Genomic DNA, 21,128 nt, shown 5'->3' on the forward strand with positions numbered 1-21,128 from the left:
TATATATTTTTATATGTACTTATATACCCATAATAAAAATATATGTGATTATCACCACAAGTTCAAAAGGAAACCACAGCTGCAACTAATCATTCCCTTCAAGGGGCTTCTGGTAAAGAATCAAGATACCATCTTCATTTCATATTCAGTCAAGTTAGACTTTCCTCCCAATCAACTTTTACTGTCACAAAGAACCTTTCTAACTCATCATTATATGAACTTGGGGAATTGTATCTGCCACTTAAGAAAATGCATTTTTCACTAGTGCCACACTAAAAACATAAAATGTGGTTTGGTTTTGTTTTCTCTGAAGCTTGTCATTTGACCAAACATATCCCTCAGCACATGATCTTTGTGTATATGTATGCTCGTTTGTTTGTTTTTCTGTTTTAATTGACTACTATCATGTATATGTCCCATAAACTAATTTGGTTGGAATTTTTTCTCTTCGTCTTATCCTGTGGGGACAATAAGGACTACCAACAAAGTAAATTATGGTAGGGGGGGCACTATAGATCTTGGAAAATAATTGGGGTACATCAAGTCTTGGCCCTGTGGAAGGCACGTGGGAATTTTCTCTCCAGCTCTAGCAATGCCAATGTTTCTTCTAGAATAAGACTTCACCTTTTCCAGACACCTAGTTCTGTTATCCTAGATCATCCCAACATGAAGCAAAGAGGGCCTGCAATGTTTAACATGAATTAGCCAAGATGACCTTTGATTTCCCAATAGCTTATCATACTGTTGTTCAAATGAGTAATTGGAGGCCACCATAACAAAGACCAGTGTTTGCATGTAACAGAGAACCAACAAGTAATCCTTACTTCCACCAGTGCACCTGAGGGCTCATTTGTACAGCATCTGGCACAATCAGGACAGTAATGCCAGGTATGAACTCTGTACAAAATAGGGGTAGTGACAGTAGTTTTTTCACTTTGCAGACGATATAAAAAAATTAAACAACTCATCAGGAAAAAGATAAAAGTCCTACATGGGCTGCGAGAGGTATTTTTTTCATTTTTTTTTCTTTTCCTATGTAAAAAAGGTAACAGGTTTATTTGCTCTGGAATTTAAATGAAAAAGAACAAGACAGAGATAGTGTTAGCTTTTGTATATTGTTACATTTTTTTAATAAGTGATCTTCAGTTATTTTTCTTACATCTGGCTTTCATAAACCCTAGCAGAAGTGAAATGGAAAGGTACAGGCTCAGCTATGGTGTGTGATACTGCTACATCCTTTTTTGATTATTAAGTTATTTACTGCTTTTTCTCTCATGCACTATATGCAGATAACTTGAAATTAAATGCAGAAAAGCAACAAAGGACATACAAAGTTTGAAACAGATCAGTTTTCTTTTTAAAAGTTTATTTGCTTTGCATAGATAAAAACTTTGCCTTTTTCATGATTAATCAAGCAAATAGAAAATTAGGGGCATTCTTTGACTTTGGATAAATAATGGCAACAAGAGATATGAACGCCATTCAGAATAAAGATACTGAAAAAATACATTCCAGGTTACAGGTTTTTGACATAATACATATGGACTAAGTACCATTCCAGAGAAACCTTACTGTTTAAAGCCTGTATTATATAGACAGCTGAGGTAAATATAAAGACCTTCAGCAACAGTGCTTGAGTGCATTGCACAAACATGAAACTTAGTTATCACTTCCACATAAAGCCACCAGGATGTTTTCATAATCCCCTTTGAGTTCATCCTGTCAATTTAAAAATAAAAAAAACCACAATTGTTAGGATAATGGTCTCAAGGGAAATAAATTTCAGTATGCATACGTACATGTACATACATCATTCCTTCACATAAATTAATCATTTGATAGCACATATGTGTTAGCCACAGACTGAGCTTGAACTAAGTATCCTCACTGAAATTATTTGTATGACCTAGAAATAAACACATTCATTTCCAGAGTGGAGCAGAGGCCAATAAAAATCCTGGTAGGCCTCATGGCATAAAGAAAGAAAAGAAGCACAGAAGATTTCTATCTGTCCAGGAGCTTAAGCTGTTCTTCTCTATATAAAATGAAAATGCCTTCCTTGACCAGCAATGTCCCATGTTCAGTAATATTAAAACACTATACACATTATATCTAGGATTATCTCAAACACAGGCTAATAGTATTGCATATTCAACTTGGAAAAAATGAATAATATGCATTACGTATGCAGTGTAATTATTACACCCTGTATTTTCTCATATTTGAATCTACTTTGCAGAGACATATGAATTATTCAGTGTAGCCAAACTGCGCCTCAAGCCATTTGGATGCAATCCTTACTTTGGAAGAAAATCAGGTGATGTAACTACATACCAAATTACAGATCACACACACTCATGATGGAAGAATAAAAGTACTATTTGGCACCTACCTGAAAAAGTCGCAGACACCAATAAAAATCAAAAAGGCATTTTGATAGATGTAGGGAGCATGTTTCTACTCCAATCAAGACTTTTTTTTTTTTTTTTTAGTGTAGTCTACTAGCCTCCACAAAGCAAGTTTAGCCTTGTTCAAGTCCCTCACTAGTTTAACTTTTCTGGAAAATACATTGGGTGGTCTGTCCCCTTTAAAAAGATATTTTTATTTAAGTTACCTGGAAAGCAGGCCAAATAAATGTCAAGTTAACAAGATATTTTCAGGAATACCTCAAATGTTAAAAACAAATTGCCAGTTGCATCACATATCTCCCATAAAGCTGTCAATGTAATCATTTCCACTCTCCTGCCAATGAACCTTATATTTGCCCAAGCACAGGAACTCAGGCATATTGTCGTTTCCATTCAACTCTTGGTTTCTACTGTAAGATGATATCCTGACACATGCACCACTACTAACAAATTGCTATAGCTTTCATGACAAATACGTTGTCCCAGAAAATGAATTCATTCTACCAGCATATGGATCCCAGAAAATGAATTCATTCTACCAGCATATGGATCATTGCGAACATGAATTACTCAGCTACAAGGAGTTACTCAGGACAAACGGGTGACTGAGGAGCAGAAGAGTTACGAAACACTTACTGAATTTCCAAAATCATTCCGTTGTTTGCATTTCATACATCACCTGACTGAAAAACCTACCATAATGGCTTGGCGGAGAGAGATGCCATACATCTTCTTGTAGTAGCCTTTGATCTCATTCATATCCACTTCATGGCGTGAAACCATGATTCTAATGAGCTCTTTGTGCCTTGTCCCAAAGCCCTGTTAAAAGAAAAAAAAAGGAAAAATGAAAAAAAGAAAAAGGAAAAAAGAAAAAAAAGAAAAAATAAAAAAGAAAAGAGGCTACTTATGTCATTTAAACATTTTAAATCAAAGTTCTGTGTGTTAATCCATCTCTTTGAGGGTGTACAAGACGCACATCCTATTCCTTTAACATCTCTCATGAGGGAGTCCTCTCACATCCCCCTTCTGTTCCTTATGAGCGTGATTCACTTCTGACAGGCTACCTCCACCCCTGGATTTCCTTTTTACACATTTCTTTTAGCTGTTTCCTAAAAAGAGGCATGTCCTTGACCATGTTTGCTAGACACCAGAGACAACATAGACTTCACTGCCTTTTTTTAGTATTTTTTTTAAAGAGTGCAATGAACCGTATTTTCGTAACGATTCACTCAATTTTTCACATACTGCTCCTAACCAAGTCACAGGAGTTATGAAAATACCTGCACATTAGACTGTTTCAGGATTTTCATCTGCCTCACTCAACAACTTTGCCACAAGGACCACAGAGGTCTTGTCAAAGATTAAGCTTCTACACGGTTTTTGTCCAGATCTCTAATTGCTTTCTTACTTACTTTTCCCTAATATTTTTGCAATTTCGTAAATAAGAAAAGTTCCAGTTAGCTTTCTATCACTGTCTAGAGTAAAAGATGTCCATGTGAATGGACAGATGCCTTCCTGAACACACTATAGCAAACAAAGAGCTCCTCCAATGGAAAGGCACTCAGAGGTTTCAAAGGGAAGAACAGAAGGACAGAGAGAAATACAGTGAATTTCCTTCTGCAGTCCTTTTCCATCACACAAAGGGCTTACAGACCTCTAGCTAACTTGTTAATTTTCATCTCGCAAAGCACCCCATGTTTACAAAGAGAAGTTCTTTCTTTATGTTACCTTCATGGCCAAGTGGAGTTTTTCAGCAAAGAAAGCTGGCTTGCTTGTGGCACACTTCACTGTAATGAAACAATGAGATAAGGTCACATCTGTTACACACATAGCTAGTAACAAAAGGCAAAAGTTTGGAAAGGAAACATTTTAAAAGCAGTCACTGCTGATCGCAGTGTTCCTACCAGCATATCCTACTTATCTACTTCTTTATTACCTTTCTTCAAAACGTGGGAGAAGTAGCAATTCCTTTCCTCTGCCTATTCAGAAAGCAATTCAATCAGGGGAGAATAGTTACAAGACTGCGCCCCCTAGTCTACTGCCACAAAATTAAGAAAGTTGTTGCAATTCCCAAGAAGAAAATTGTGAAAGCATTTGCGTCTTCTACAGCAGAGCTGGGGGTTATGATCTGATGCTTTGTAAACCAAGTTATACTAAGTACTTGCCCTCCACTTCTGATATTAAAAGTGGTCTGGTGGGACTCATTCTTTTACGCAAAGTGAGCTTGACCTTGACACAAAAGCTGAGAACAAGATGGGTGTCTGGTTTCTGATTCCAGCCCTCATTCACTGATAAGAGTGATTTAAGTGAGTCATGGCCTCACCTTATTGTTCATGAGGACAAGTAATGTTAAGGGGTTTAGTATACACACTTATCACAAACCTTGTAAGAATATTTTCTTGAACAAAAGTGCTAAAGTAAATTAGTTATAGTTTTAATAATCATGTATTATCCATGTCTTTGAAAAATAAAATTCATAGAAGGGGGGTTTGGTTTTGGTTTTTTTGAAGACAGGTTCAAAACTATTGGATTTTTGATACATATTGTGCCTGCTCTGACAGCTTTTTTTGGCATATAAACTTCCTGTAAAGATCTTCCTACGCTGACGATACATCTGTTCTCCTTAAAAGACCACTCTACATATAAGGAGAGGTACTTCTACTCACTCATCAGCTTTAACTGGCATTAAATAACTGAATTAAATCACTATGTTCATACTAGATTTTCCAAAGTACTATTTAGCAAGTTTCTCAATCAAGCAAGGTAAGCCCACCAATGGCTTCCTGTCAGAGCAAGCATAACGGAAGTAAGTTTTCATATGGTCTGTATATATACCCGGTTACAATCTGAAGAACCACTTACCAAGGGCAGTTAGGCAGTTCTCAATATCACCTTTCAGCTCCAAATCCAGTACCTTGTTCATGTCATGCTTGCTGTATTTGGTGTACTTCTGAAAGACTAAATAAGGGAAAAAACCTCAGTGACAGTGATGAAGATATGTCACCCTCCCTGCATTGCCTCTGCCTTATTCTGCCCTCGCTGCTGCAGCAATGCACAGAGATTACTGATTGTAAACCATCTTGCTCATTTTCTTCAGTCAGCACAGCGTAAATAGCAGTGTTAGTCCATGGACTGGTGGAGTCAGCATAAGGAACGTGACTTTGTTATGATGGTAGTGTTCATGTTCCCATTGATAGGGACAGAGGTGTTCCAATGACTCCACTGGAGCCCGTGACATTAGGTGATATCCTTCTACCCAGGGCAAACTGGCTGAGGAGCAAGACCATGTTGGGGGGCATACAGAACCCCTGTCACACAGATCCCTTGTGATCACTAGCCATGTGAGGCTTCATGGTAATAGCTTTGTTAACAACCTAAATGATATTGCTCATCACTAGTACGGAAAGAACAGCCAAGCTGCCAACTTTACCCTTAGTCAGTAAGCATGTGCCCAATTAAAAAAACGTTTGCAGCAGTCATAGTCACGTCTTGATAATCTATATTTTCTCTGAGTTCATGAGCAGACCATGTTCAAAGTACAATTCCTTTGAAACACAGCTTCATCCAACCTACCCCTTCGGAGATGTGGATAGCTTCTTGCAGTAAGAACAGTAACAAACACATTAATATCTGTTCCTTTCCTTTTTTCTCCAGCTTCATACAAGGCCTGTCATAAAGAAAAGAAAGCAGTGAAGTTAACATCAGTATAGTAAAACTCAAAGAGAAACGCTGTATCTCTGAGGCTTCCAGCCAAAGGTAGGTCACTGCTTGTCACTAATGAACTCTAGCCTTTGACAACAATCCATAACAGAACTCTACATAACCTCAAGCACTCTAGCTCTACAAGTAATACTTCATATTTTAGTTATGTCATAATAGTACCTAGAGAACACTATGCAGCTACAAAACATATTTTTAGACATTTTATGATCAACATCTAGCTCTCCTGGTTATATTACATACTTGAACAAGGATATTATGCACGTATCATGATATGCTTACAGGCTGTGTGGGAGCTTAACACAGGCAAGCTTTCTTCAGACAAACAAAATTATCTCTGATATTAACTGGACAAATGTGAAGGAGCAGCCTTCGCACCAAGTACTCCTGGTCTTTCCACAAGTGACTTTAATGGAAAGTAAGAATTAAATCAGCCTCCTTCACTTTCCTCACCTCCTCAAACCTCTCTAGAAGTAATAATTAAAGACCTCCACACAGCAGCAATGAGGATTTAACAAAACTCCCTCCATACCAAGAGGAACAGTATTGAACTTTTGAGCTTAGGCAGAGTATTAATTTACTGTCCTTTCATATCTAGGGCTGATGAAAAAACTAAACTCCTTATGTAGCAGGAATAGAAGCAGTATTGCTCAATGGTGTTTTCTTGGTTGGATTTTTTAAAAAAATGGTTTAAAAACAATCTACATTTAAATGGTATCAGTGATGTAAGAATTTATAGGTGAAAACTCAGGAAAGACTGCTAAGATTTAGCAAGATTTTAACAAGAATGGTCACACTAATGGTGGAAGAAATAAAGGAAAGATAAGTTGCTTATTTCAGAATTAGTCAGAAAATGACTGAGAGGTTTACCCAATAATCTTGAAAGGTTCATCATTGTAAAGCAATAGCTATAGCTAACATACTGCAGAGTTCACACTGGTGAAGGTATGGGAGCTGGTTCTGCACATACTTGAGCACACCCTTGTCCCTCAATTCAAGAACTATGTTATAAACAGAAGAATGTGTCTAATTTCTCCAATTGTTGACATCTACTTCAAATGATCTGCACACTTTACATGAACGCAAAGAAGTCTTGCAAAAATGTTTCTGAAGCTAAATATTAGGGTGAAGATTTAAATTCCTTCAGATACAGAAGCTTACATGAACTTTTTAAAATAGTATCCCCTCAGAAAAGATTGCTATATAACATACAAATCTCTGTTAGGTCTGCCGTGCGTAAGATTCAGGCAGAACATTTACAGCTAGAGTTTGTAAACTCCGTAAGTTTACAGTTTTAAAAGTTTTAAAAGTTTTGTTTTGTTTTGTTTTAAAGTAAGTCAGATGAAGTATGATCTCACCCTGGCATCATTGTCAGCAAGCTCATCATTCACATGGGAATCTTCACATCGGTCAGCCTACATAAATAAACAGAATTTCACTGGCACTCACAATCATTCAGTTCAATCAAAACTCATCATTTTAGAGTTCCACCCTAGCGTTCTCATACATAACTTAATACATAATTACAAATAGATAGAGTTATGCCAATCATTCCTTGAATAAAGCCATTGTATTTGCTAATAAATTGGAGATCACTTTTCTGAAGTGATCACGTATTTCTGAAGTCCACAGGAAATACTCTTTCTTAATGTGAAGTTGCCAGTTTGGAAGCTGTGATTTGCTCCATGATGACCATTCAATAGATTCCTTTCAATTTGGTTTGAAACCAAAAGCTGAAAATCAAAATGATGCACACAGATGTATCAAAAAATAATCTCGTGTGCATGTACAGGCTTCATATACATGTACTCAACAATCATGGAATCAAGTATTTATGCATTTTTAAAGGGTCTTTTTATTGGGCAGCTCCAGTATTTAAACTCACCTCCTTTTGAAAATAAATTCACAAAACACATTGTCCACTTGTTAGCTCCCTGCCCCTGTCCCACCATCTAATTATTAGAAACATATCTTAACAGCAAGCCAAAAGGTTTATTTCTCTAATTGTAAGCATTTTTTCTTTTTCAATTTCTAGTCAATTGCCAAGACATTATTGCTGCTATTTTTTCAAGTGCTTACAGACAGTCATCACACAAAAAAGTTTTAAAAAACATAACCGATAAACAATAATAAACATTACCAGTTTTTAAAATGCATTTGAGATAAAATCTCATAGCTTGTTTAAGAACAATTTCATATGGTCTGAGATATATGTAAACAGAAAACAATGCAAGGAAATAAATATTCCCTAAATTCTTATTTATTGCATGTCTTTCTCTAAAATAGTCTTGACAACGTTAATTTTTTATTATGGGTAATGTAACTCAAAATACTTAAGTACAGCATACCTTCGCTAAGGCAACTAAAGCCTTCTGAAAGTCTCCAGATGTGTCAGAGACAATGTCTTGTGTCAGATCTCTCTTTAGCACTGAAATCAAAAGAAAAATGATTCATAGTTTGTTTTAAAGTTATCAACTATGTTGACTAGATAATCTTTAAAGGTCCCCTCTGTGATTTTTTCAGTCTTTTCTTAATTTCCCACTTAAGTATGCCCACTAGAAATACTTTCCCTCATTTAGCTTTGAGAGAAGGCGTATATTTGTAACATGTCCTCTAGTCCCTGAGACGTGTTGTGAAATTGGTGGCTAAACCCAAAATCTGCTAAAAACATCCTTCACTAAGGTCTCGTGGCTGGCATTATCTTGGGCTCTTGCTTGTAAAGTACAAAAAAACCAAAAGCTTGAAACTTTTTCTGAGCCATTTGTCTTTCATTCTTATTTCTGATTGTTATCAGCACTGAACTGAATCACAAAACTCTTCTGAAAAATCAAACTATTAATTTGAGCTTCTAACTGAGACTATTTCAACGGAAATCTCTTTTAAAATTTAGCTTATAATCTCAGAAAACTTGATTTAATTAGTCAACACTGATTGACTGCAGTAAACTACATATAGGAGAGATACTGCAATACATTTTAGTCACCTCTTCAAACATTGTCCATCTTTAGTTCACTGGTTGTTCATACTGGTAATGTTATCTGTTGCTAACTCAATAATCTTTTTTTTTTTTTTCAAGCCTAGTGAGATCTTAAGAGGTCAGCCAAGGCTTAGTTACAAGAGAATTAAAGCAACTGGGTTTTGCTTGTATCCTAGAAAGCACCTAAATCCATGAGACATCTGCAGTTCTGGCAGTGATGACGTGCCTCTTCCTTCTGTTTTGGGATCTACATAGTCAGAAAAAGTCAGTATGATCTCCTCCCCTGCAAATCCTTCAATCTTATGTGAAGCTTCACATGCATCCTACAATGTCATCTCAGCTTTAAGAAGCTGAGAAGTGGAGCTGTGACTGTAATGTGTCTACTGTAGACTTACATCACTAATATTTCTTTCTTGCTCTGAATTACCTTCTTTGTAGTATCTGCTGGCTTCTCTGATCTCTCTGTTGTTCCTTGAGGCCAAAATCTCAATTAAGGTATCTTCATCAGTTCCAAGCCCCTGATAAAAACGGTTGAATTTTTAGACATGTTACTTGATACAACAAACTTAAAATTTAGACCATAAATGAGATGAAAATCATGGACTTGGTTTTGAAAGCCCCATGTGGAACAAGAAAGGAAAATGAACATTGTGCTTCCATGCAATATTGTTATTTCTGCTCTTTTGGAATTAAATTTTTACCACATCTACTATGGCTGGTACGCAAAGGAAGAGTTAAAGAGATCAACCAGTGCACGTAAAAGATAGGAATGTAAAATTTATGAAGAAAAATACCCCCTTCACTTTTCGTTTTCTCTTACACAAACATGTATGTAAACACACTATAGTGTTCTACCACTACCTCAGCAAACAGTTTTCAGAAGGCAGAAAGAGTTCATTCTCACAAAAGAATACCATTTGCAGCCAATCTCCTCCAACCTTGAAATTCAGTGGAGACTGCTGGGTCTTGTTCTTTACCAGTATACCAGTAATTACCTGATCTTACCAGTACAGATTTATTTTACAAAATGGGGTTAAAATGTAGACACAAGCTTTGAAATCCAAGTCCAGTGTCACTTACAGGCCCTGAGAATTATTCGTGGTCATTAGGAAAGTTTTTTTCTCAAAATCTTTTGCCTTACCTTCATAGAGGCTCTTAATTCTTCAGCATCAAACTGAGCTGGAGTTTTGAGCAGAGCCACAACAACATCTTCCAGGTGGCTTTTCAGAACTTTTTTCAAGGCTTCTTCCAGACTCTGTGACATGAAGAATAAGAAACACACTAAGCTAAAGAATATTAAGAAGCTGTTGTTCAGCGACAGTCAAAAAATTAAGTCTGATCTCTCATTAATCTTAGTCTACATCATTCCTTTAGCTACTAGAAAGAATTATGAAGCTCTAGTTGAAAATTGTAACTTGTCACCTTTACGTTAATCAAAGTGTCAGGGTTTTTCAGTAAGTATTCAGGAGTGTTGTCACACAACATAGTTCCGCCTTATTCACACATCTACAGCATCAAAAGAAGGCTCAAAATAGGCTTCTTGTATTTTACAAGAAGGTACTACTCTATTGCTGTCATAGTTATGACTGAGTTTCTTATCTGGATAATATTTTAATTCATCCATTTATTGCATAAAGGATACAGAACTTGCAGTGGAAACTGTGGGCATACTGTCATATTGTCCTACACAAAACTGCAAGTCCTGAAGTTAAGATTTAGGTTATATCCTAATTTTACCTAAATTTAAGTTTAAAAAAAAAAAATATCGGATTTATTCTACCTCCTCTCTGGAAATGCTCGGTAGTCTATTTTGTTACACTAAAAGTTACAGCCAGTGTCTCCACCAAGTCCGTGTCAAGTCTGTGGCTGTAAGAGTCAGAAGGTCAACCTGCTTTGTCAGGATACATAAACCAAGGAGATTATTTCAGAAGCAAGCACTATGTCCATAGTTAGTTCTGTTCTGCTTTTGATGGTATGCCAGGAACTAGGGTATCTAATAATCTAAAGGCATTTGTCTCTCTGTGTCTTTGAAACTGTATTTTAATTTAGGTCCTTAAAAAATATAATTGCAAGGCTGAAGTTCCTCTGAGGGTGGGGAGGGATGTGAAAACCACAAGTGAGGTTTCCTGAACGAAAACAGGAAATCTAGGCTAAAATGAGATATTAGACTTATTTTCTAAGTCGGTCTTTAAGAGTTAACACCTAGAGTTTCAAAGCAAAAAAATCAAAGGAATCACTTTCCAAGGAGCAAATGCTCAGTAACTCTGTATGGCAACTGTAAAATTGTAATTTCAATTCAATTTCAAGTTACAGGTTCAACTGGATAAAATTTTTAATAGAGAAAAGTAAGAGCAATTAAAACCTTTTCCAGAAACATGCAGTAATTTCTAAGCTACTTAGTTCCAGGGAGTAGCAGTTTTACCATTCAGAGGTAGAACACTGGCCCCTATACACCGATCCCCATACCAATGTTGAAATACTTGTGTACCAGCATTATGGTCCTACAACCTTCTATCCTATTTAGTATTCTATCTGGGATTGAATATTCAGAGAAACGACTCCAAGTCGCCTTCTCCATCTTTCCCTTTCTCTCAGCAGGCTGTCTCCCAGGTGGTAGTGAAAACTCTTGCATTCCCAGCAATTTAGTGATTTAAAGGATGTCTAAAGGCATTCAAAAAGATGGAAAATCAGAATTTCAAAATTTGTCTTTTTACTTCAAAATAGTGGCTGCCATATTCAAAGGTTCAGCAATGGCAATATAGTTGCAGGGTACTATCATTTTGTTATGGTTTTCACCAGCTACAGAAGGCAGGAGACTGTAACTTTTTGTGTTATGAAGCTAGAGCTATCTGTGCCACCTGAGCCAGGAGCAACATTGATACTCTGGGTGTAAACTGAAGTTTGACTTGAATATACTTTACCTTTCCTTTAGCTTGCTGATAGGCTGCTTTGATCTGCTGACGCTGAGCATTTGTTCTTTTAGTCAAGATGTCAATGATGGTGGCTTCATCCACACCTATGAGTCACCAAAAAACACGTCTAATATATTAGAAATATAGCTGACTCTAGAGCGTCATCTAGCCAAATAATAATTTTTACATTTTATTATTTGCTTTATGTCATATTTTGATTTCTTGAAAACTGAAGTTTAACCAAAGGAAAAAGTGTAATCATCTACTGACTTACAACTACTGATGTAGTGAAGAAACCAAATTAATAGATTCCCACAGAATGCAGAAACCTATGTTTCTACAATTTCATATAGAAAGTCTTAAAGTGTTCTAACTGCAGAATTTGCACTACAGAAAAACTTAGGAAAAATAAAATAGAATTAGATGGCACACTCATTTAATCCCAGTAAGCCAAATTGAAAAAGGTTTCAAAGCACAGGCAAGGTGCCAAATGTGAATTTCATTAAAAGAGAGAAGCACAATAGACGCATACACTACATTATCAGCATATTCACTCTCTCTTGCAGGGATTTCATGGAAATCAAGTTAAAAAATATTAGTATGATAAAATATTTTTTGTTTTTTAGAAATTTAATTTTTACAACCCTTCCTTCAACATATTCAAGAACTTTAATGTAGTATTAAGGTCTGAAATTGTAATACAACATCGGGATATCCGAGTTGAGATTCTTTACCAAGTGGCATAATTTGATGTACTGACAAACATTGAAAATGCAGAGCTACCTCTCCTGCTTGCCACTGCCTCTACGTCTGGCATTTTATTCAGTGCTATTCTCAACATTTCCTAAGGAAGAGTCCTAATGTAGCAGAATAAATATTTGCTCCTTTTACCCTTTACAGTAATAGCTCTGTCCAAAGCAACAACATCAGCTGATGGATCAAAATTAGGGTATGTCTGTACTCCAGGGCCACCTTTTGAGCTTTTCTGCAGAGGGAAAAAAAATAAATAAATAAAATTCCTCATTCCAAAGAATATTTTTATAATGAAGTGGTTTTAGATGTCTTGATAAACTAAGTATTTGGGATTGCCTATTACAGGACTATCAAGGAATATACACAGCTTTGTACCTACAGAGAACTAAATGGACTCAGTAATGGATATGCATTGGATCTATTCCTTTCACACCTCTTACATTAAACAGAAAGTACTTCATATATTGAAGACCTATTTCTCAGAATCAGTTGGATTCCACAGGAAAATTAACTGTCATGTTAGGCAATTATGTCCAAAGTTAAAGGCTCTAAAACCACAATTAAATCCTACAGGCACTGACAGTGAACTGCTACTGATTTCCTTGCTTATCTTATGCCAACTGACTGTGCATCACATTAAGTGACTTCTCAGCTGCCTCATATGTAAGGCTACAAGCACTTCTTGCATGCAAGATCTTGGAGAAGAGTTCAAGTCCAATCCTACAAGGAAGTGGAGAACTGTTACCCAACTTCTTCGAAATTTGAGACTTAAGCCACATGTTCTTCACAGGCATTATCCACTGTCTGCCTTAGGTGAATCCACTCCTAGACAGGCACTCCCTAGTCAATGTCTAAAGTGCTCTGGGAATAATTAGGGATGATGAATTCCACTACGTGGCAGATTACATGGCTTGCCCTAGGTCAGCAACATGACAAATCAAGTTACTGGAAGGGCCTAGTATCCAAAAGCGCTATCTAACTGATGCCATACTTGTTTCCATTTTTTACAGAAGCTATAAAATGCCCCAAGATGCTTGGATGAAATACATAAAATTCTCCTTGGTAAGATATATGGTGAGATTTTTTATTAAAAAACCCCAACACAATAGTTTAGCTAAACTCTTTCAGAATCATCCATGCTGTTTTTCCCTTTTTCAACAATTCATTATTTTATTTTTTTCCAATCCCATGCCACTAAAGTTAAATAGCACAAGGCAAATGGCAAGGTCTTACAGATAACATGTTTTATATACAGCATTCTGTATAGAATTTTGTACACTTCTAACATCTGATAATTAAATATTCAATTCCCCACCCATTTCTCTCACTAGGAGTATTATGAGAGCAGAAGGACTGCATACTTAAAGCAATGTCTTGCATACTTCTGTGATAAGCACAATGACTTCTGTGATAAGCCAACAAAGGAATGAGACTGGTTTGATGCCTTTTTCCTGGGCATACTAGGTTAGTCTTTGTATACTGGTTTCCATGAGAAACATCTAGTAGCAATACAAAACTGTCTGTAACCAACAGAACCAGAATGACTCAGGATGCTGGGAGTGCAAGGGGGATAGGATGGTGGAGTCAAAGGTTTATGCCCAAAATGTTGCGGAGTCAAACTCACAAAACCCACAAAGGTCTAGAGCAGAAAACTTTACTGACATTTCCCCGTGTGCAATTTTTTTCAAGATGAAAGTTCTTTCATGATCTCCTGTGACTTCACAGTGTGCCGCTTTACCTTTGCTGACAGTCATTTCAGTATCTTAATCAACTCCATTATCACAAAGACTCTCCATGTCATCCTAGTGCAATAACTTTTGACTTCTCAGCACCACAAGCCTCCCTTCTAATCAGTATCAGTACTGATCATCTGTGATGTTTTAGTACATACTGTAACTACTTCCACCGTAAGCTTCCACTCCTTCCATGACACATGATACAAAAAATAGGACATACACTAGTGACTTTAGTTCCTCCTTTACATTCCTGAGCTCCAACTCATGGCTTCCTGTACCTCAACCTAAAAGTCCCTGTTTATCTCATGTGCGTCATCTGAACATGCTCATACACATTCACACACCGGTGCATCAGATTCCAACTTGAAAGGGGATGACTTGAGTAAATCAGTGATTGGCTGCTGGGAATTACAATTTCATTGCAGTAACCAGGAATTTATAACCAGACTGATACATGCAAATGAGAGTAATTTTTCTTCTGATACCAGACTTACTAGGTTATTAGATTATATTAAATTATTGCTGCAATTAAAATGTGTTCCAGTTCTAATCAGCTAGAGTTTTCATTGGTTTTCTTCCCTTCGAATATATGAGAGACGTTTGGTGGCCTATGCCTTTAAATCACTTATAAAAGTACTTGAAAATAAGCATGATGCTCTCAAATGAGATGATACTTACAATACATTCCTGCTCCTGATTTTCCATGAACCATGCTTGCTTCAGAAATTCTGATACCATAGCCATGTTGACAGAGTTTCTGGGAAGAAACGCATCTAGTTACAAACCATTTTTCATAATTTTCAGCACCAATGCAACTCAAAGTTTCCCATTTTCAAAAACCTTTCTCTTGAACTATGACCTCCTGGGGTTAGTTTCCCAAGCAGCAGTTGGCCTGTGCTATTGGAAGCAGGTTACTTTTGTTTGTGTTTGGCAGGTGACGCAATCCTCTACAATTGCTTGTTCAGCCCTATACCCTTAGCTACTTGCAGATGTTTTCGATTAGAAATAGATCACTAACTTGGTTGGACTATTTGTTTATTTACTATGGCAATACCTAAGCATTAGCATTAACTTAGAAAGGGAAGTTACCAGAAACAAATTAGAGTCCGTATGTCCCTATCAGTTAATGTATCAGCTATGCCCATTTAGCTTATCGAATATTTGATTTTGTTCAAATTCAGTGGTAAATAAGTACTCTCGTCTGATCATTTACTGGGGTTGGAGCTATTGTGTATTATGTTAAGACAAAGGATATTATCTTGTCAAATACATTCTCAAGTAATTTCTTCAACTTGCCTCTTTCTGAGGAAGACAAATACAATCTGACTGTTTCACCTACGCTGTTCCTCATTTCTTACATATTCCCTCCAATTGCTACAAAAGAATAGAGCATTGCCCATTTAAGAAGGGGAAAAAAGTGATTTTTGCTTTTTACCGCTCAAAACGAAAATCAGTCCAGCTTTTATATAGGATACCACGCAGAATGGGAAAAAAGACCAATGGTTATGTGGTTTGACATTACGCATGCAAAAATAATCAATAGGTTGCTTCATAACAACCTATGTTGTTATGTTATTCCTATGCGAGTTTTAAAGCATACATATAAACTATATAAACAATAAAGATAATGTTACTGGGTAAACTGGAGTGTCTTTGAATCTAGTGTGAAGAGACAAGATGCTATCCACAGTCTTGGGGGGTACAGATCATATAATGTTGATCATATACAAGAGTATAAAAAATTATGTCGCTTATGCTGCAAACTCATTTGCCTTGCTTAAGCCCTGTGTCCCATTGAAAAGGCACAGAGTAGTCATTTAAAAGTGACGCACATCTAGGAACACGCGGTGTAGCTGCAGCCCAGGTGTTTCTTTTCCTTATAGCAAAACTGTGAAACTTCCATGTTCAGCTGCCAACAAAGCGGCAGTTACCTTCCAAAGCCCTCCTCCAGCCCAGCTCCACCCTTCCCACCCCTCTCCAAGGCAGGAGTCACCTATACTCCCTCTTCCTCAGAAAACCTTTGCTTTTGTGCCCTTCCCTTGGCCCTGAGGGCACAAAATTCAGCTCCGCCTGTGCTGCTTGAAAAAGTGAAACTGATTTTTATTTATATGTTACTTAAAATAGGCCTCATCTAGGTAAATAATGGTCAGAATATTATGTTGTAAGTTGTAAGGATCAACTTTTATGCACACATCATTTACTGAGGATCAGACTGCTATTAAAACCAGTATTTTATCAAGCTGTTATAGTGACTCCTGCATCCTTATTGTATTGACAGAAGAAGTCCATGAGGCCAGATGAAGTGCCATAGTATCTAAAGTTCTGCTGCATTTTATAGCAGCACAAACAAAGGCCATATGCAGCAGGATAAAAACATTTTGAAGTCTCCATACTAGATGCACTGAGTCACCAACAGTGACATGTACAGATACGTCCGTCGACTAACAGATTCATGGAGTGTGTAACCATTTAAAACTAAGCAACAAGATTCAACGCCAGATCTGAGAAGAGGTGGGACCAAAACTGCGTTTTAGTTGATAAAAGTAAGACTTCTCAGGAATAAAGCTGGTAGAGCTGGCTCCTCTGAGAACTGCTAACATCTCAGTTTCTTCTGCCTGTCCCCACCCCCACCCCTCACACCCAGCTCTAGAGGTTTTACTGCTCTTGGGCATGACTAGAGCAGAAGACTGCTAGCGTACACTGATACTTTTTTTATTGAGCCTCTAAACCTTTGTGTCTATCCTGATTTAAATTGGAAATACAGCAAAAGAATTCTGTGCCTTAAAAACTACATATATTTTTTCCTCCTTTTGAAATAAAGACAATTTGACATGCAGATCCATCTATTTCCATCTAGTAAATAAGTGAAGTAATTTTAACAGAAGTCAAAGTAGGCAATGGCTCTTGAGAGGGGCTAAAGACTTAACTCTGCTTGAATTGGCCCAGAAAGTTAAAAAAAACAGCTTACATAGAAAACTGTTTACCTGCTTTATAAGAAACTATGGTTACTAAGAAAAAAGAAGACTGTAATCTAGGAAGATAGCCAGCCCCCTGACAGAATAGAGGTCTTTCCCGATGCTTTGACTCATGCCACTCTAAAATGCAAACAGCTCATGTAAATAATACCTAGATCCAGGAGGGATAAACTCAGTCAAAATTATTTTAATTTAGTATGAAAAGGATTGGAAGAACTGATGGCTTTCTGACATATTTTCCTTTACTTTTGAGCTCAGGACAAAGTCTATGAACAGGGAGATGAAAAAATAAAGTCTACAGAGTGGTGGGAACAGAAGGTACCACAGGAAAGTGTGACACTTTTTTGTGGTTACGCCATACCAAATACCTATTTGAGAGTTATTCTGTTTAATAAAATATTGTCCAGGCCATGTGTCCCACTTCCCAGGCTGGAATCTGTAAACATCCCATTTAAAAGCAAAGCGGATCAAGAACTTAAAATTTCTCAGTTTGAAAAAATATTGTGATTGGAATGCATTTTATCATTCCTAATTGGAAAGTTCAGCATTGCAACTGCAATGGAAAACCAAACAGAGATCCAGACTGAAAGCCCTAATTGTTGCTTCACAAGATTTACTGCAATGTTGCTTTCTGTCTGGCTCCCAGCCCCCAGAAGAAGCACCTTTGAACTAGACATATGCAATTTTTTAAAAGTTTTGAGAAAATATTCAATACTTGTTGAAAATATTTAAAGACACAAACTAGAGTTTTGCACCACAGTCTCATCAAACAACACCATTTCTCCATGCTTATTTACCCGTATAATGAACTGTATCAGTTATATCATCTCTGATTACTGTCCAATGCTAGTTACCAGGCTCTTGATGTAAATTAAGGTCATTACACCCTATCAGAAAAACAGGCAGTAAATCTAACACAATAATTTATTTTACAGTGAGAAAGTCTACTAAACATGAATGAAAACATCAGAGAGAAAAACCATCTCATCCTTGGAAAATTCAGTCAAAAGTTTTAGGAGAACAAACCCCAAATGATACAGCCCTTATTTATCTGGTTTTGCCTAAGTTCTTAGCCACAAAACCAGGGTTTGGCTTTTATATTTCTAAAAGGCTGTTTTGCCTTACTTTCATCACTTCATGACCAAAGATCCCTCTACCGTCCCGAAGCAGCAAACTGTTGAAGTAAAAACAGCTGTTTCTTTTTTTAAGTTTCTATACAATGCACATTAGTTTTCCAGCAACTCCAATTTTACTGCAGATTTCTACAGCAGCCTACTACAAAGGCAGAGAAAGCATAGGAGACAGTCAACTCCCAAGTAAGTTTACTTTTAATCTTTTAAGCTTTTTTTTTCCCCAATTCTTTACATGCATTAAATAAAAGCAGTAACTGTCCAACCCCTTTCAAAACTGAAAGAATTTCTCCTGCCCACACCCATCTTTGCCCATGCCAGCAAATCCAACCCACAGAAAATTGTACCAGGTCACTTGACAAATTCAGTGTACAATTCTTAAAGTTTGTCAGGTCTACAGAGAGCAGCAAAGAACTACAAAAACCTACCTTCTTCCTTACGAATCGTACTTTTCAGGGTGGCACAGTCAAGAGTAAGAGAGCAGAGGGCTTGCGATGCTTTTATAGCACTGCGCGGGAGACCCCACCTAGCAACCAGCGTGTTTGCACAGCCCCAGCAACGCGCTGCTCTTTGCAGCAGCTAAATCTGGGTACTGTCCAAAACACAGAACCACACAAAAAAAAGTCATTGCGAAACTATGCGCTGGAGAAAGCAGGAGCAGATTTCAGAAGGGAAAAGATGACGAATGAGCATGCCTTAGTAGCTCTTTTCCCCTGCCATGGCCACGTCCCTCACTGCAGGAAATTACCATAAATCTTCTGGTATTGTAAGGTCAAAATGTTAAAAAACTAAACTTGAGTTACTGCCTTCATATTTTGACATGTGTGATACTACTTCAGCGAATATATTAAGATATATCTTTGTTCAGCGAAACTTTGAGAGAAAAAGGAGGGAAGAGTCAATGTGGCTTACACACTTCATTGAGCTCTGGTGGCTATTAGCTCTGCTTCCGCACATGGGCCTGTGGAAGAAATGGTCCAGGAATAAGACATGCCTAAAACTTAATATCAATACCCTATATCTTGGTGTTTGGTGGGTTGGGGTTTTTTGGGTTTTTTTGGAAAGGAACTACCTGGAAACTGGCAGGCTTAATAGTAGAGCAATAACTGGCACCTACATAATTAGAAAGTGGTTGAAACATTCAGATTAAACTCTGAAGTTCAAAGTGAGAGTGGCTTGCACAAGATGAGGGATTTTGCCAGCCTGCAGGAAGCAGTTTTCTGCAAGCATTTCCTCACCAAACCAGCCAAACACATTTTCCAGAGCACGTCCAGCACAGCTCCACGCTTTGTATCACTAACATCTCAGATTGGCCCGGAACATGATGCCCAGTAAAGAAATACCACTTCCTGAAACAGAAGCATTTGCATCTAGCAGATTGGCCTACCGTCCTGCTTTCTGCTGACTTGGACATGCTGCAACACACAAGTACCTCCAGAAGGAGGAAGTATGGCTGATCTGCCTCTGATCATGAAACGCAGTCTGCCCTTGAAACCCAAGTGTAGCAATTAATAAAATGAGGAGGAAGGGGAACAGACTGCTAGGTAGCTTTAGAGGGAACACTCGCAAACTCTTCAAATTTAGCACATCATTGTGCTGGGTTGCGGGTGCTGGGAGTCAGCTCAGGATCAGCACAGCCAAGAGGGTGCCCATCCCACCGGGCCAAGGGAAGAGCCTTCAGTAGTGCTGTGGGAGGCAGTGGCCAGGCCACCCCAGCCCTGGGACCTGCCTTCCCCTGCCACCTGAACGCTTGGTCCTCACCTAAGCCACCACTTTGAGCCAGGCTGGGACTGGCAGTGGGATCTGAGCTGGGCCCAACCTGGAGGCTGATGTCCTGTCCATCCTGTCCATCCCCATCTCCAACCCCAGGGAGGTGCCCTAATGCCTGGGGCCGGGGCTGCCCCCAGTGCCCCATGGTACTGTAATGTTCCCTTGCACATTGTCCTTTCTTTTTTTTCCTGTGCATTTCACAAGTTATTTGACAAAAGTCTTTCAGATATTTTCAATAAGCTAAATAATTGAAGCAAATAATTGAAGGAGCTGACAGCGATATTTTGAGCAAGCTGGCAGGTTGTATTTTGTTTTGTTTATTTGATTATGATGTGTGAAGTTCAAATTACTCCCACCCCCTTGACTTTCTCCATGTCAGTAGGACACTACCAGTCTTACTTCACTGCTGTCAGATGTTGGCCAAAACCTCTGTTTACACTCTTTTTCTGGGACTGTTTCCCTTGTCTATTAATGAGTGTGGCTAATTACAAGCCATTTATACTGAAAAGCTGGAAACCTGGTGCACCTAGCTGAGTCTTTTGAAGTACTGAAATAATCTAGAAAGCTGGGTAACACAGTTTTAGAGCATCTTTATAAGTAAGTTTTTGGCATTTTGCCAGCGAAGAAAATAGCACAGCAGCATTTACTGCAGGCCTGTAAGTGTAGGAATCAGTGTGTTACAGGTATTTTGTAAGACTCTCTTCCATGTTGACTCTTTTTTCTAATTTGCTTTCTCAATAATTGGAT

The 21,128-nt window shown here is 37.8% G+C and overlaps 1 protein-coding gene across 1 annotated transcript; it reads right to left on the bottom strand.

The window, feature by feature from the left end:
* Window positions 1–1,151: 1,151 nt before the first annotated feature.
* ANXA1 (annexin A1) lies at window positions 1,152–19,173 on the bottom strand. Its single transcript, XM_063319948.1, has 13 exons — window positions 19,040–19,173; window positions 15,185–15,263; window positions 12,909–13,002; window positions 12,027–12,121; window positions 10,247–10,360; window positions 9,533–9,623; window positions 8,477–8,556; window positions 7,487–7,543; window positions 5,982–6,075; window positions 5,271–5,366; window positions 4,137–4,195; window positions 3,105–3,227; window positions 1,152–1,719 (listed from the first exon to the last, which is right to left on the bottom strand). The coding sequence occupies exons 2-13, from the start codon at window positions 15,248–15,250 to the stop codon at window positions 1,660–1,662; spliced, it is 1,029 nt and encodes a 342-aa protein (XP_063176018.1). The 5' UTR covers window positions 15,251–15,263; window positions 19,040–19,173; the 3' UTR covers window positions 1,152–1,659.
* Window positions 19,174–21,128: the final 1,955 nt, after the last annotated feature.

The sequence above is a fragment of the Chroicocephalus ridibundus genome, chromosome Z, assembly GCF_963924245.1.
Source record: "Chroicocephalus ridibundus chromosome Z, bChrRid1.1, whole genome shotgun sequence".
NCBI classification, from domain to species: Eukaryota; Metazoa; Chordata; class Aves; order Charadriiformes; family Laridae; genus Chroicocephalus; species Chroicocephalus ridibundus.

Bases quoted from the DNA above. Each gene is read 5' to 3' on its own strand.
- ANXA1 (XM_063319948.1), bottom strand. From the start codon at position 15,250: ATGGCTATGGTATCAGAATTTCTGAAGCAAGCATGGTTCATGGAAAAT. The intron at 9,624-10,246 runs GTAAGGCAAAAG...CGTTTTTATCAG, and splicing joins AATTAAGAGCCTCTATGAAG to GGGCTTGGAACTGATGAAGA. The intron at 7,544-8,476 runs GTATGCTGTACT...TTATTTATGTAG, and splicing joins CTTTAGTTGCCTTAGCGAAG to GCTGACCGATGTGAAGATTC.